Genomic DNA, 15,957 nt, shown 5'->3' on the forward strand with positions numbered 1-15,957 from the left:
TTCTACAAAATACAGAGATAAGAGAGGCAAGTGACTTGTTCAAAATAGGAGTGTTGTTAAAAGCAGAATCTATAATTCTGGGTCCCAGATTTTTCTACCAGACCATGTTTTCCTTTTCATTGCTAATATGTGCTGGTTTTTACAGCATGGCTTGATTTTCATGTTAGTGTTTTAGGATACTGGAAACAGCTGAATGTATTTAGTGTAGGTCTGATCAGTCCTTCCTTGCAACTCAACTGTGGTGAAAAACATCTTATAGTTTTCTACCAAAGTGGTTTGTAAATTTAGGGTAATTATTAACTTTGAGAGATTTTAGAAATTGCATCTGTTGATTAGCTGATTGAAATAACAAAGACTTTTATAGTTTTATTTAAAGCTTTCTACTTTACATTTGCTAGTACTTTTACTTTTTATCTGAAATTGCTGTGATTACCAATTTTTAAAAATTACAGGTCAGAAATGTGTGGAAAGGTTTGTCTAACAAGATGTGTTTCAAATACAGAGCATATAGAAATACAGCATGGACTTTGTAAGTGAATTGGATGCTCTGATGTGTTTGCTGACAATTTCTGCTTCAGTTAGCAGAAGCAAAAGGCTGCCCATGTTATCACAGTGCCACATCCTTTTTCCTGTGACTAATGTAAAACATTTTATATGTCAGTACATGTCTTATAGAATTTAAAATATTTTTAATATATTTTCTTCAGTGGGAACATTTGAATGATGAAACACTGCTCTTTAGAAAACATCTGTGTTTTCCTTTTAATTATGCCTAAGCTTTTATAGCAGCACATAATTGGAGACATAATTTTGCAGGCTGCATTATTTTGGGGTTAATTTACAACATCTGAGTACTTGGCCACCTTACAGCTTCTACAGATGGGGTAGTTGGACAATAAAGTACTGCAAAGTGTTCTGTGGTTATCTGTAGCCAGAAAAATAAGATGTGAAATTGATGCCAGTGTTCAGGCCCTTTTCAAAATATGGGATGGAATATCTTCTACTTCAAATTTTCTTATGTATATGTGAGAGCAACTGAGATAGAGGATCAGTTGTGTAGGCTTTGGAAATTCTTCAGTCTGCCAGTATGGCAGTAGGAGTTTGGGGAACAATAAAATCTTCTTTGAGGTTGTGATCCTACAGCAACATAAAACTGATCCAATTTGGTTAGGTTGGTCCCATCCTGTCCCCTGTTTGTGGCATTTGTGTAGGCAGAATGTGAAAGAGATTAAGAATCTGCGCTAGCAAAAAGTTAACTGCATGAAAAATTATTAGTTTTCTACCAACTCGGTAAGCTGATATAGTTCCCCAGGAGAGCAAATAACTCCTGGAGCTGGCATGGGTGGAAGGGAGGGTCCTGCAGTACACCGGTGGGTAGGGGAAGGACCAGGTCATATCAACCTTAACTTATTCAAACAAATGTGAATGCCCTTTAGAACTAAAACTATGCTTTTCTTTATCTGCAGTACAATTATTTGCAATATGCATTGTGTTGTGAACTAACAAACTATGTTACTTGCTACTTTTTATCATTAGAGATCCCAAATGCAAAGTGCAAAGAGATGTCTTCATCCATTATAGGAATAGAATGAAATTGAAGAATATTTAGCAGTATGCAATACCAAGGGAAATAGACCTTCACTGTTATCACTGCAGTTATCTTTTAAAGTATATGAATGTTATTTTAATTGTATCAAATAACCATATTATAGTTTCATTCCACTTCAGAAATTAATATAAATCAGAATTCAATTATTGCCATAAAACTACCCAAAAGTCAGTTTTCAGATTACAGCCCCTTATTTTTTGAGAAGATTTTTGAAAGCTCAGTATTCGTTTATGTTCTTTTTCTTTCCTCAGGCTTTAACATATCTTCAAAACATATCTTGAAAAAAATAATACCGCAACTCTAAAAAATGTCTTATATATATATATATACATATATATATATATATATATATATATATATATAAAGTAAGTCATAAGAATTGGAAGATGTTTTTCTTATATCCAGAGAGAGGAAAATATAGTAATAAATATGCAGGTCTAAATGTCTACGCATATAAAATTATTACATATTTTCTGATTTTGTATAAGGAGAATTGAAATGTCCTTGTAAGAGAATCAGTCCTGATACTTGAGGACTTGAAAGAAATACCAGAGAAGTGTGCGCCGTGCAGAGACAAATTTGGTGAATCTATGTAGGAAGATGCTTTATTTAAAGCATACCCCATTCATAAACAGTAAGTGAGAATAAATTGGTAAGTGTACTGTAGAGTGGATAAACATCTTATTTTTTTTCCAGCTAGTAGTGATTAGTAAATCATGTCTGACAAATAATTTGACTATCTTTACATAGCTTGACATAAAACTGTGTTGTTTTTTGATTAATAAGACAACTGTATTTTGGAATGAACTTGAAAGTTTAAATCTTTACGTGCTAAAGAAATACGCAAAGCTTCCAACATTTTCATTTACAATTTTATTTGAAACCCTCTGAAATTATCCTGAACACTCCAGGCTTTTGATCTTGTGTTTTTTTTTCAGAGGCAGGTGGAATACTGAACTCTGAGATGATAGAACATCCGGGTTTCAAGGAACTCCAGTGTCACCTCTGTGGGCTACTGTAAGCCACAGTACTGTGCAGCCCCAAATATCACAACTTTGATGACATAAGCCATTCAACTAGCATTCATAATAGCGTGGGCCTTTTAGCTGGTGTGCTTATTCTGTTACATGACTGTCAGCTATATCACAATGTTAATGGATGTTTCTCTGGGATGTAATGAGAGGATATAAAGTGTCATTTATATTCAGTATCACTCATGCATTTTCCATGATCATGCCGTCAAATGCCAAAGGCTTCTAGGAGGCTAGTTTATTTGCTGCTGCCAAGAGTGATGCAAAAGCAGAATTAGGGTTTTTTACAAGATCTTTTGGCTTGCCAAACTCAGCTACCTGAAAGTTAGAAGAAAATTATTAAATGTAAATACCATTTTTTCTCTGGTCTGCTCCCTATAATGCTAATTTGGGTGAGGGCAGAGAACATAAAATACAATGCAGATAAAGTAGGAATTTCCTGTAGGTTTCTGATTCTAAACTAGATTGAGGAAAAAATGTGATTTTCTGAATAAAAATTCCCATTCTAATGGTGATTCATAACTAGAATTCTGCTGATTAACAGATGATTAACAGATCTCAAAATTTAAGATTCGCATTTTTTGTGACATTTTGTAAATTAGCACAGAAAGGAAGTGACTTGGGCAGAGGACTGCAGAATTTGGGCTGATTAAGTGACTGATCCACTGCTCCCATCACCACTGTTAGTGGGTGTATTTCTGAGAGGACATCTAAGGGAAAAAAAAAAGTTATATCCTGATTGAAAAACAATGAAAAAGTAGTTTGAGGTAGGCTTAAATGAGGGGGAAAGAACAGTGAGAATGTACATGGTACAGTAATGCTGCAGGTGAAAAGTTCACCAGACAAAACAATGGTGGTTCTTCAGAGCTTTTATATTTGACTGCCTATAATCCCAGTAAACATACCATAAGTAAGTGGACAGTGGCAATGTACAGATTTGATGATGATGTAATAGGCTCATTTCCTTTGTAAATAGTTGAATTCCATACCTTCCCATTGCTCATCACAAGAATGTTGTCACATTCCATAACTGTGTCTATGCGATGTGCGATGGTTAAGACTGTACAGTCCTTAAATGCCTCTCTGATTGTGCACTGAATTAGCGCATCTGTTCTGGAATCGATAGAAGCTGTGGCCTCATCAAGAAGTATGATCTGTTAAAAGAAAGCACCTTTCAGGCATTCAGTGTAGAAGCAATTTAGTGCCAAATACTAAACTTAGGATGTTTTCATACAAAAGTAGATAAGAATGTCTATTGAAAAGTAGGTAGCCGTCTTCAGTTGCTTGTTATTTATAGTTAATCTAGAACAAGAAAATAATTCACGTTGCCTGGGCTTAAGATATTTTCAAGTTTCAGAGAATTTATCAGTTGCTATATTAGTAGTTCCAGACATTTAGTATGCATATAATACCTTGCAGGGTATTTTCATCCTTTAAATACCAAAGGTACTTAACATGAACATTTAGCATTTGGATTAAAAACAAAATGCAGAAGAACAAAAAGTAAGTTTCAGTCAAATTTATCTTGCATATAAGTCAGTCATGTAAATAACAGACAAAGGTCACTTTTTTCCCTTTTTTAGGAAGTTTTGGGTAAAACATATTGGGAGTAGGACATGACTATTTTTCTTTATATACTTCTAATATAACAATCACTTACTTTTGAATTTCGAAGCAGCGCTCTTGCCATGCAAAGCAGCTGCCGTTCCCCCACAGAGAAGTTGCCTCCGTTTTCAACAACAACTGCCTCTAAGTTTCCTGGGAGTTTTAGTATCTAGAATGCAGTAGAAAAATGACAAGACTTGTTACATGCTTTGTCCTAGCTGTGCTCCATTGCCCCTTTGTCTGCTTTTATAATTAGCTGTTTGTCATGAATTTCTGGCAGTATTTCACAATATAAAATTGAGGGGGAAACAATGAAGTAAGCACATACTCATTATAGTGCACTTGTACTAGCGGAAATACACGTTCGTTATTGTTGTTATAGCCTTCATGAATTATTATATACAATAATAATTTCAATTCACTTCAGTATTTTTATTAGAAAATAAACTATGATTGAAAAACCCAAATACATACAGTATCTTTCATAAATGTTCTTTCAAGTGCTTGCCAGATCTGATCATCTGTGCAGTTACCAAGAGGATCTAAATTATATCTGAAAGAGGAAGATACAGTTTTTAAAAAAAGCAAAACACAAGATATTAGAGCCAAATAACTATCAAACATTTATTTTTAAATATTTGAATGGTCAAATAGCTTACTGTATGCAGTTTATTTCAATTTTTATTATGGAGTATTTTCATTGTTATTTTTCTACTTGGGATCATGGGGAAAAAAGGAACTTTCACTTACCTGTTGTTAAAAAGATATTTTACTGTAAAAATGGGTTATTTCAAATACTTTGAAATAGTTTGTACTTTATAGAGTTCTCAAAATCTAGTTCAGTGAGGATGTCTGGGTAACTGAACATGAAGTTTGGGTTTAGTTTCCAGTTTTGTTTCAAGATCTGTCTCTGTTCCCATTTCATTGAGTAATTAGTATTTTCTTTCTTCTACTCAATGCTTGTTATGATTGTTTGCAGTGTACAGTCTTCATCTTTGAAACATCCGAATGGAGTTTGAATCTCATTGTTGGTGCAAGTAGTAGGAACATAACAGTGCTAAGATCTCAGGCCTTTAAGTCCCTAAAATAGTGCGAGTTTTAAAATACTCTATCATTTTTTATTTTACTATGGAAAAATTGCAGACTTACAACAACAGCTACCTTACTGTACCTATGAACAGAATGGGATCTTGAGGAATAACTGAAAGTTTTGTTCTTAGATCCTGCAAACTAATCGTACTGATATCCACATCATCTATTAGGATAGTGCCAGCAGTGGGTTCTACTAGTCGAAATAGAGCCACTCCTAGTGAAGATTTGCCTGTAGGAAAAAAAGCATGAAATTATTATTATTATTCTTTAATGGTTATCTAAAGTGGATACTATCTCAATCTGGAAGGCTGTTCACTGACTTCTGAGGGAATAGCTTTCCCCATCCCACAGATAATATTTTCCAGTTATACCGTTTATGCTTACTTTAAAAGCTGTGCATCTCTCCTATCTGATCAGTATGCCATTATTTAGAGTGTGCAAACTCTAACATTTGCAAAATTTGTTCATTTTCCTTGTTCATTCTGGGCCCTCTAAATATGTTAAAAAGTGTACCACTATTAAAATTGCTATTCAATAAGAGCATTCTTTGAAAATTTACTGGGAGCCGCTTAGAATTTTAATCTTAAGAGCATTAGTATATTAGATGAACAATGTGAGAATTGAGCCTATGCAGTTAATTCTCCTATAAGGACTGTTTACATGATTAAACTAATGTACAGTAGGTTGTGTGAGCAATTTGTTGGAACAGGCAGTTTGGCATGCACAATACAGAATTCAGAAATATCCATGAAAACTCACAAATTGATGAACTGAACTTTTTTTTTTATTAACTAAAGCTAATAAAATCTGATTTAACCTATGATAGTTATTGAACTGTGAATGGATAAGCAGCTACCAATGAGCTGGGATAATACTTGTTATTATTTTCTGAATTGACAACATTCTTAGCAGTTTGTGCATCATTAAAGTGGAAGCCTCGAGACTGCTTTCCCTCTTTACAGGATATGTTTACTCAGCATAATGAAATGTTGCAGAATGTTTGAGCTGATTGTGTGAGATATTAGAAGGAAGACTAGCACAGTCTCAACTGTTTCACATGCAATAATAATCCATGTTTCTCACTATCAATACAATGGAGTTGCTGTTTGATTCAGGTTGACTTCAGAACTGTGTTAGTCTTACTAGGGTACGTAGTGTAGATATTTTCCTTATATGGGTTATTAAAGAGTATGACTAAATAGTAGAGCTGTGTAAAAGCACAGTTCTAGATAAATCTATTTAGAAGCAGTAGTCTTTGAGAAATATGTCACTAGGTGTCACAAGAAAAAAGAAAATACTGTATCTTACCAGAGCCTGTTCTTCCAACAATACCAACAGTTTCTTGACCATTAAATTTAATATTTAGGCCTGTGAGAACCAAAGGACTGTTTTTTCTGTATTTCATTTGATAATCTTTGAATATAATTTCTCCATGACTTGGCCAACCTTCAGGAGATTTCAAAGACTCTGAATGTTTTGGAGCCTCAGGAACACAAGTCTTGGAAATGAGGAGGGATAAAAAAGTATAATAATATATCAACTTCAGTAATACTGTGTTTTTTCTGTTTTAACAGAGTTTACAATATTTATGTAAGTTGTGGTAGCTCTTACCAGAGTATACTGTGTAATCTGCTCCACTGAAGTAAATTTAGCATCAGTCTCTGTTCCTGTCCTTACACATACTTGGAGAAGTCCACTCAGCTATAATTTAAAAAAAAAAATCTGGTATAGCTGTTGTAAAATCACCTTTTGTTCATTTTTATCTATAACAGCTCTGTTGAGGAGAGAAAATTGAACAATCCAAGTAAAAGGATGCTTAAGAGAGGGAAGCAGTACAAAAGCTTGTCAACAGCAGAGTTCAGTAATAGACCCTGAGGCAAATTCCAAGCTATTACAACTGCCTGTGGAGACTGCTGAGCCGCAATAGCTAGAAAAATATCTTTCACAGTTTGATGAGAAATCCTGTGTTTTTCCTAGCCTCAGTTCTTACTGTTAGGAGATAGTCCATAGTTAGTGAAGTGCATTAGATAGTATATTTGCTGTGAAATTTTAACTAAATATGTATTTTTAACAACACTAATAATCCAGCAGTAATGTTCCTGTAGTGTATTTATTCTTCGTGCATTCATTTAAAGTAGATATTCAAGCTTTAAATATAAATAAAAGTAATGGACTGAGGTTTTTTTTTTTTTTTAAAAAAAAAAAAAGCTTTTTGCATCTCAGGGCTTTATTATGATTAGATGTACTTCAGTATTTGCACTGCAAGCAGAAGAAATATTCTTTAAAAACATAGTCTAATACTGTAAAGTGGATATGCTTAAGGACAAAAATAATGTTTTATTTCTTTATGAAGAAGATGTTCTAATTCCTTCTGTTACCCATGAAGCAAACTGTGATTCACTTTCTTCTATGCATTCTAAACATAACAAAGTTGTATTTCCGTATTCTAAACACCTGTGCAAAGAGGTTTTGTGTTTAATAGCGCACAGAGACTGTAATTGCAGATGGGATGTACTTTGCTAAATTTGACAAAAGTACAGTCTTGGCTTTCCCCATGATGAATTAGTTTCAATCTCGTTTTCAAAAAAAGATTACAATTGAGTTTAGCAAGCTGTAATAGGCAATTTGTTTGAAATGTAATACGTATTCAGTAACAATGCAATACATATTAGCTACAAGTGTGAATTGTAGAAAAGCACTTTCTAAAGTGTGGACTTTTATCTCTTGCTTCTTTTTTTCATTGCTATAGTTTGACCTGCTATATAAATGATAGAATGTGGCTCAAGAGAATACAATTATTGAACTTACTGTATGGACAGTGACTAAAATAAGAAAATTGCATGAAATATCATAATTTAACATGATTAACCTACAAATAATTAATTTCACCTGGATGATGTAGGATAATGTCAATCCTTTTGATGCAGCACTTATAGAAGGAGGGCTCAGAACAACAAATAGTGCCACAATCAAAGTCACAAAACTCATGAGGATATCTGTTCTCACTGCAAACCAGCGTAATGCACAATTGAATAGCAGAAAATGTTCAGCATTTTCATTATATAACTTTTTAAACCTGTAATCAAGGCAAAATGAACATTCATCTTTCTATAGATAGGTTTTAACAAAAATTAAAGTTTCATTCTAAGAAATGAAATACTGATTTTATTTTTACCATTAGCTTCATTAATTCTTTCACTCATAATAACATGCAAGCAGAACTGCCCAAAGTTGGCATGCCCCAGTTTCCACTGCAGCATTTGTAAAGGCAAGAACTGTAATTCTAAGGCAAGTACTGTAATTTCAACATTTTGTAAGGCAAGTACTGAATCTTGTAGGGCAGGCATTCTCTCCACTATGCGACAGTATGATGAAGATGCTTGGATCAGTCCTTGTCACTTCAGGAATATTTTTCATAACGGATGCTCTGTGTTTTGATCTCCCAAGCTTTCTCATATTAGTTTAACAGAGAATCATTCTTCTTAGGTGCACTTGGCTTTCAGTTTCAATCAGGAACACACACGATACACATCAAGAAATCACACACTCTTAAAAGCGCAAAACTGCAATGAATTATGTATTCTAAGACCACCAGAGCCACTGTCATGGACACCAAATCACTACATAAGCCTTATGACTCCGGGAACCATCTGAGGTATTTGCGGTTACGATTAAATTTTCATTTAATTGTAATACTCAGAATCATAGAATCATAGAATGCTCAGGGTTGGAAGGGACCTCTAGAGATCATCTAGTCCAACCCCCCTGCATATACGCAGGGTCACCTAGAGCACGTGGCACAGGACTGCATCCAAGCGGGTTTTGAATGCAGTCCTGTGCCACGTGCTGTTTCTTTACAAAACAAAACTTTATAATCTATTCTGTAATCTATGCTAGACAGGTGGGTCCTGGCCCCATGTTCTCCCTCTGCTGAGAAGAAAAACAGTGATAAAGCACTTGTGTATTTGCAAGTAAGACAAAGGGGGCAGGCTGAACTCCATTCTTGCTGTCAGTGTCACATTGCACTGTCACAGGGGCTATGTGACCAGGCATATGCTGTGGACACAGCATGAGGAGCACAGCTCCTGCCCCACGGCTAGGGAGTAGGTAAGTCATCACGCCACATCCTGCTGGCTGTGCAGCAAGGGACATCAGAGTCCCCAGGCTTTGAAGGAGAAAGAGGGAAATGGCAGTTGTGGGGAGCAGCTGTGAATGTCTGAGTTGCCAGAGGAAGTGAAAGGAGAGGGTGGGGGCTACAGCTGTTAGATGTGGATCTGTAGTAACTGGTAGCCCTGAAAAGTTTTTAAAAGTGTGTCCCCTAAGAAACCCTTGCGGACTTAAAGAAAGCAAGAAGTTGTGGTGGGTGAGACTGCTGATCACCCAGTACATGTCTAATGTAAGAGTGATCTACAAGTAATACTCCTCTTTTTTTTATTTTTATTTTTATTTTTTTTGCAATTCTGTGCACAGTGAAATAAAAATGAACAATGGAGCTTCCAGGATTCTGTGTCACCTCTAGGCAGTGGAGCTATTGTCCAGTTTCTGGCAATGGAAATCAAGCCTGCAGATTTTGTTCTTTTTCTGTGTAAGTGTCTATTGCTTTATGAACCTGTTCGTGAAAGTCATTTAACTGTGTCTCTTTTAAAGGATCTTAACGATAGCTTAAAACTCAAAAGTAAAAGCATATCTTGCTTTTGAAAATTGTCACGGCAAGATTGGATGTTTTATTTTTTTATGAGGCTCTTTTGAGGCTCTCCGCTAGAGAGTGGAGACCAATAGCATCCCTGTGGCTGCTCATTTTCTAAATATAAAAATCTACAGAATCTTTGCCGCTTGTGTAGCAGGATACCTTTGATAAGACCATCCTTTTATCATCCTATCTTGGTTTCACCAAAGTCACAGGGGATACCAGCCTATAGTATTCCCAGTGTTATCTGTTTAAATCAGGGCGAAAGTAAAACAAAGAGTATTTAATTGTATTCTATTTATCTTACTGGTTGATATAGTTGTCTTTTTTGTCATAAGCATGAATTACACTGAGACCTTGCACAGAAGAAGTTATATGAGACAACAGGGGTGATCTGCTGACATTTTCCATTCTTTTTAGTCCTTGAATAGTTCTTTGAAAAACTCTGTAACATAACAGAAACACATTGTGCATGTTTTATGTGCCAGCAAAGCCTGTAGATGTAAATTACAGCTAGTAATTTGATAATGACACTGCTGCATGCAAGTGATTTGAACTGAAACTTTTCAAAGCCTGTACAATGACAGCTGTCAGATTTGTGCTCTATAATTGTATCTGCATCTCCCAAGAAGGCATAACTCTGTATAGTTCTACAGTATCTGCCTTGATTTTTATTATCAACTGAGTTCTACCTTTAGACCAAGTGGAGGCTATAAATGCATCTCAAAGTTTCAAAAAATTTTGCACCTCAAAAGTCAGTAAGAAAATAGTCCCTGTATTTCCTGTGTAGAGGACAACCTACTGGCTTGCACCTTCAATAAATAGATGCTTTAGATATCTGTTTATCTATAGATATTTATATTGGCTTGTAACAACTGTAAAAGCTAAAGGTATTTGCACAGTAGCTACCTGTATTTGAATCAGCTCCCTTCAAATTATCTCAAGCCACTAGTCTGTTGCAATCTCTGGCTGCTCTTCCCACTAAATATATTGTTTCTTCTTGAGTCTTTCATGAATGTTGTAGTATAATTAAATGCTGTTAATGTAGTTTCAATACTCATAATCTCCTCTCATATTGCATTCCTCAAAATGCATTAGTAATGAAAGAACACAAGATACTTGGGCCAGAAATTACTTTGTCTAATTTCGCTGCTGCTGCATATGAACAATGAAATATGAAAACATATTTAAAAAATTTAGAGACTGTAATGTCTTGCGTATTTTGTGTGCATATGAGAAGAACAAGGAATAATAGTGTAATTGTATGTTATCGGAACAGGAGAGAAGCTTGAGGAATAGCAGCAACCTAATCAAACATCGGCCTTTCACAAGAATTGAATATCCTGGGGTAGTGGTTGAATGTGAGAAGGTGTCTTTGAATGATCATAATTCTGGCATTGCAGGATGCTACCTATCATGTACTAAGTGCTGAATTTCCAGCTATTTCACTATGCCACTGCTGCTGACCTGTCCTATTTCTGGATCTTTGTTGATAGGTATGGGGCTCTGGGTGAAGAGACAGTTGTGGATGACATCTACCTCTGTAATGTCACACTAGACAGATAGAATCTTGTCTCTATTGGCAGAAGATAGTTTAACCAAAGACTGAATGTAGTCCTTTATAGGAAAAGCAGAAAATAATTGTCAGCTTCCATGTTCTGCCTGATGGGCTTGCTGTTTAAGATGCTTAGTTCTATAGCTCTCAGCTTCTGATAAGCCTTTACAAAAGAATCCATGGAATTGAAGCTCAATATTAAAATACAAAAGCACGCACTGTGAATTTCTACAGGTCAAAAAAAAAATTTCAAATCACTTAAAATACTTTGAAAGAATTGTACATCAACTTACTTAAAAAGAAGGACAAAAATAATAGCTATGATAGTAATTGCAATTAGAAGAAAAGGAAAAACAAGGGCTATTATGACTAGAATAAAGAAGACCATAAAAAACTGCTGCAAAAAATTCTCAGCGTGAAATGGAAGGCTCACATCCAATTCATCCATATTATTAGAAAAAAGGTTCATTAGCTTGCCAGTGGGAGTTGTGTCAAAGAAACTCATTGGACTCTGCAAGATCTGTGGATAAAGGGAAAGAGCAAAATCAGATGGTAGTCTGTCTTTTACTGTATTTAGAGTTTATGTAGTCAACTTTAATGTTGGCTAAGATTAAAATCGAAGGAGTTGCAAACAGAATTTTATTATAGCTTTTATAACATCAGTGTTTAGAAAGCAGCCTTAGAAAGATAAGTAAAGCTTCTGAGAGTAAAATAAGTACAACTTAAAACCTTTTTCATTTGCCTTTGTAAGCAAAAACAAAATAAATCACAAGAATCAGAGTATCAAGGACTTCATTATTTCAGAGCATAATCATACTACCTCCACTCAGCTGTTCTTTGACTATCAGATAAATAGTGCCTTTATATTTTAGCCAATTAGAAGTGCTGTAGTCCCTGTATAGATCCATGTTGTACTGTTTTCATTTACAGAGAGCTTTTCATTGTAGGAGGTTTAGACATTTTATGAACATTCATCGATTAAGACACTTTATAGGTAGTATTTTTATAGTATTAGAAAATTTGATGTAAAGGCTGGGATTTGTCTCGTGCCCCACATAGCTATATCGCAGATTTCTGCATCTGAGCCAGTTATATAAACTCCCTTCGCGATCACTGGAGAGACGTATGGACTTTGAGGGAATTGTTCATCTGCCCTGTTTCAGGCATTTTACCTCAGAGCAGGATGAATCACATTTTAGAAGTTTCTCCCCATAGACTCTGAAAGAAGTCTAGATAAAATAAGTTAATATTAAATAAGTATTCTTTACTAAATAGAAATAACAAAGTAGCTGCTTTACCTTACAAAATAAGCTATCATGTAATGTAGAAGAAGCCTTTAATGTGGTCTTTGTAAAAATAAAGCCTTTAACAATGCTTAGTATGATCATGATCACCATGCTAATTCCATAGATCAAGCGATAAAAGTGTGTTCTAGGATTATTTGAGGTATTTGCCACCGCAGAAATGCCCTTTGCTTCGTTATCCAAAAATTTATACCTTTCCTTTAAAACAAAAAGAAATAAACCCGTGATTTAAACCTTAGATCTTTGCTGATATGATGATATACAGTGATACACCACTCATGCAAGTGGAGGATGGCAAGGGAGCTAAAATAGAAGGTACCTTTTCGTCTCTACTTTTTCCTAAAAATTCTTCTGTGTCTTAGGAAAAATGATATGGGATTCTCATGTACAGTAAACTCCATGATACAGCTCTCTTATCAAGTAGATGTTATATTTTATTATATAGTATTTTTAAGATTTGGTCAGTTTTAAAGTTCATGAAATTTTTGTAATAATTTTGCAAATATAATAGCTCAGTACTCTATAAAGCTTTCCACTGTTCCCTTCCACCATTTAAGATTATTTTAAGTTATCTTCCTTTAATTGATTTTCCGTTTGATTGATCTTCCATTTCCATCCACATTAAAAGCCTATAGACTTTTCTTCAGGGTTCTGGATACCCTGGTTATTCATGCTACTTCTTCCACTAAACAGAGAAATTATGCTACAAATATAAATAAAATAGGTTTGAACGTTATTGCTCCTGTTGCTCAAATATGTTTTTAACTGTCCCTCCAACAATCAAAAGTTAACAGAAAACTATTACACTAGTGCACGTACCTCTGAGTCTTGCTCTACCCAGAAACTCAGCCACCAGTTACTGAAGGCTGAAGAGCCGATCATCAGCATAAAGAGGAGCACTATGAAAGAAGACAATGTGAAACCTAGAAATGGAAGGTAGCACAAAGTTGATGGAGCAGAATTAGTTTAAGAGATATGTCTCCTATGATCTGCTGAACAGCTTTTCAGCAGAGATATTACTTAACTCTTGCCTGTTTTCTTTCCTTATATGTGCAGAACTTCCATTTACAAAAATGGGAATGGGGAGAATAATGCATTTTTCTTATTTTTTTCTTAGTTATGTTAACTTAAATTCTGTTCAAAAAAAGGACATCAAAACTTAGTTCATATACAGGGGAATATCCAACTGGGCATGTGGACCCATGGGGCCCAGAGATTCTAAAAGCTGATAGTGCACTTAGAAAATGTGTTAAATGGGTCTCAGTCCTTTTTTGGAGAGAGTTGAAGATCAGCTGAGTGATAATATGAGGATAAAGAGCACATGTGCAAATAAATGATAGTTAAAATACTTCTAAAGGATTCTAGTTTGCAATTGTGTTAAATGTAATCTCATATCTAAATACCTTGGAAATATATCTAATCATATCTGAATTTTACTGATGACTTCTTACTATAATGCACTTGACCAATACTGGAAAGTTGCAGATTTTAATAAGCTCTTAGTGAGAACCAAATGTAGCTGCTTAATTTTCACTTTGTCAATGCAGTGCCTAATTTTTCTATATTTCAATATTTTCAATTTTTCTATTAAAAGTTTCTTTAAAGAGGAGAAGGAGCAGTATGCCTTTCTAGCTTATGCATCTTTCAAAAGTTTGTAAACTTTTTAATATATTCTTTAATATAGTATGGTTTTCACATTCTCATAAAATTAAAGCAGGTATCTTTGCGCAGAAAAGGAAAACTCAGATCGCTAGTGTGCACCATAAAATAGAAATAGATTTGCTAAAGGTACCTCCAGAAGCTTTAATGTAAGCATGGTAAGTTTTCCATGTCACCGAACCTTCCTGTTTTTCCTCTTCTTGAACAAGTTGGTTTATAGGAGCTGCAATGCAAATAGAAAGTTTTTGTAGGAGTAGATGTGGCTATTTTTGAACCAATGTCACACACTAACTAGAAAAAAGAGTCTTTGTTGTGGCTGTTTCATAAGAGCATTTGCAAAATATACCTATTTATTCATAGGATCTGTACTTTTGCTAAATACTGGTAGTATATGGTAAATAGCCCTTCTGGATTTTTAATGGTTGTTGAATGACTGGAAGATTGCGATAAATTACGTGTATTTACTAAGACTGGTGAGCAGCTTTTAGGTCTGCATACAAAACTCTATTTCATTTCTCCCTCCTGATTCCTCACAAAACAAAGTATCAGTAGAAGGGAATGCAAAACCCAAATTTTCTTCCAAATAAGAACACTTTTAAATCCATTTTGTCCTTTAGTGTTTCTGAATGGAGGTAGGAGGACAGAAATTTCACAGCTAAGAAATGATTTGTTGTCTGTGAAATGACCCTTCAAGCTAAAAAGAGATAACTGTGGGATAGTGTGATAGATATCTTCAAAAGCATGAGTGAAATGAAGACAGTGGGTAGGAATTCAGTGTTCAGTATTTTTCAGAACAATAGGTGGGATGTTTGATATGAAGAACACCAAGCAAAAGAGGATGGTTCTTCATGTCATACACAGTAGATCTGTAGAAATAAATGCTTTATAAGGGGTTATATATAGACTAGACAAATTCACAAGAAAGAAGTCCACTGAGGATTACTAAATATTTAGAAATTACAATTGGTTTAGGAAGGCTCTGATTTAAAATAGCTGAAAGTCGGGATATATCAAGAGAAATACTATATATGCTACCTAGATTAGTAGAGTTTAAATACATTTAAGTGCTGCAGGTTACCTAGTTCCAAAATTTAATTCTTTCAAACTTTTTTTTTTTGGCATCAGAATTTTGCAATTTAAGTTTCTCAGTCATCTGAGCAACTCAGATTAATTCCTAATTTCCAACAAGATTCACAAATTATCTTTGCCACCGCTTATATAAACTGCGGGGCTTGAACTGGAGAACATGTGGAGAATGTTTAACAGGTCCTATTCCACTTGGAACACGTGAATGGAGGAAGAGAGAATAGCATGAGTATCTGTTCTGAGACGTTTACAATTAATGCAGCCTGAGTAGACTAAGGAAGGAGACACAAGCTGTGCTGGGTCAAGAGCATGTTTTGAAGGTCTCAATA

The 15,957-nt window shown here is 34.9% G+C and overlaps 1 protein-coding gene across 1 annotated transcript in view; it reads right to left on the reverse strand.

Moving 5' to 3' along the window:
• Nucleotides 1-2,865: 2,865 nt before the first annotated feature.
• Nucleotides 2,866-15,957, reverse strand: part of LOC104578665 (ATP-binding cassette sub-family C member 12-like) — a 28,306-nt gene continuing 15,214 nt past the window's right edge. Inside the window, exons 16-28 of the mRNA XM_088530822.1 lie at nucleotides 14,676-14,765; nucleotides 13,699-13,806; nucleotides 12,878-13,053; nucleotides 11,873-12,099; nucleotides 10,332-10,469; nucleotides 8,227-8,413; nucleotides 6,949-7,038; nucleotides 6,646-6,835; nucleotides 5,407-5,566; nucleotides 4,720-4,798; nucleotides 4,301-4,414; nucleotides 3,630-3,794; nucleotides 2,866-2,958 (exon numbers count right to left, since the gene is read on the reverse strand). Coding sequence (XP_088386948.1) covers nucleotides 2,866-2,958; nucleotides 3,630-3,794; nucleotides 4,301-4,414; nucleotides 4,720-4,798; nucleotides 5,407-5,566; nucleotides 6,646-6,835; nucleotides 6,949-7,038; nucleotides 8,227-8,413; nucleotides 10,332-10,469; nucleotides 11,873-12,099; nucleotides 12,878-13,053; nucleotides 13,699-13,806; nucleotides 14,676-14,765 — 1,817 coding nt within the window. The remainder of the gene's footprint in view (nucleotides 2,959-3,629; nucleotides 3,795-4,300; nucleotides 4,415-4,719; nucleotides 4,799-5,406; nucleotides 5,567-6,645; nucleotides 6,836-6,948; nucleotides 7,039-8,226; nucleotides 8,414-10,331; nucleotides 10,470-11,872; nucleotides 12,100-12,877; nucleotides 13,054-13,698; nucleotides 13,807-14,675; nucleotides 14,766-15,957) is intronic.

Source organism: Tinamus guttatus, unplaced genomic scaffold (genome assembly GCF_059628265.1).
Source record: "Tinamus guttatus ecotype Peru unplaced genomic scaffold, ASM5962826v1 Tinamus_guttatus_pri_ptg000389l, whole genome shotgun sequence".
Taxonomy (NCBI): Eukaryota; Metazoa; Chordata; class Aves; order Tinamiformes; family Tinamidae; genus Tinamus; species Tinamus guttatus.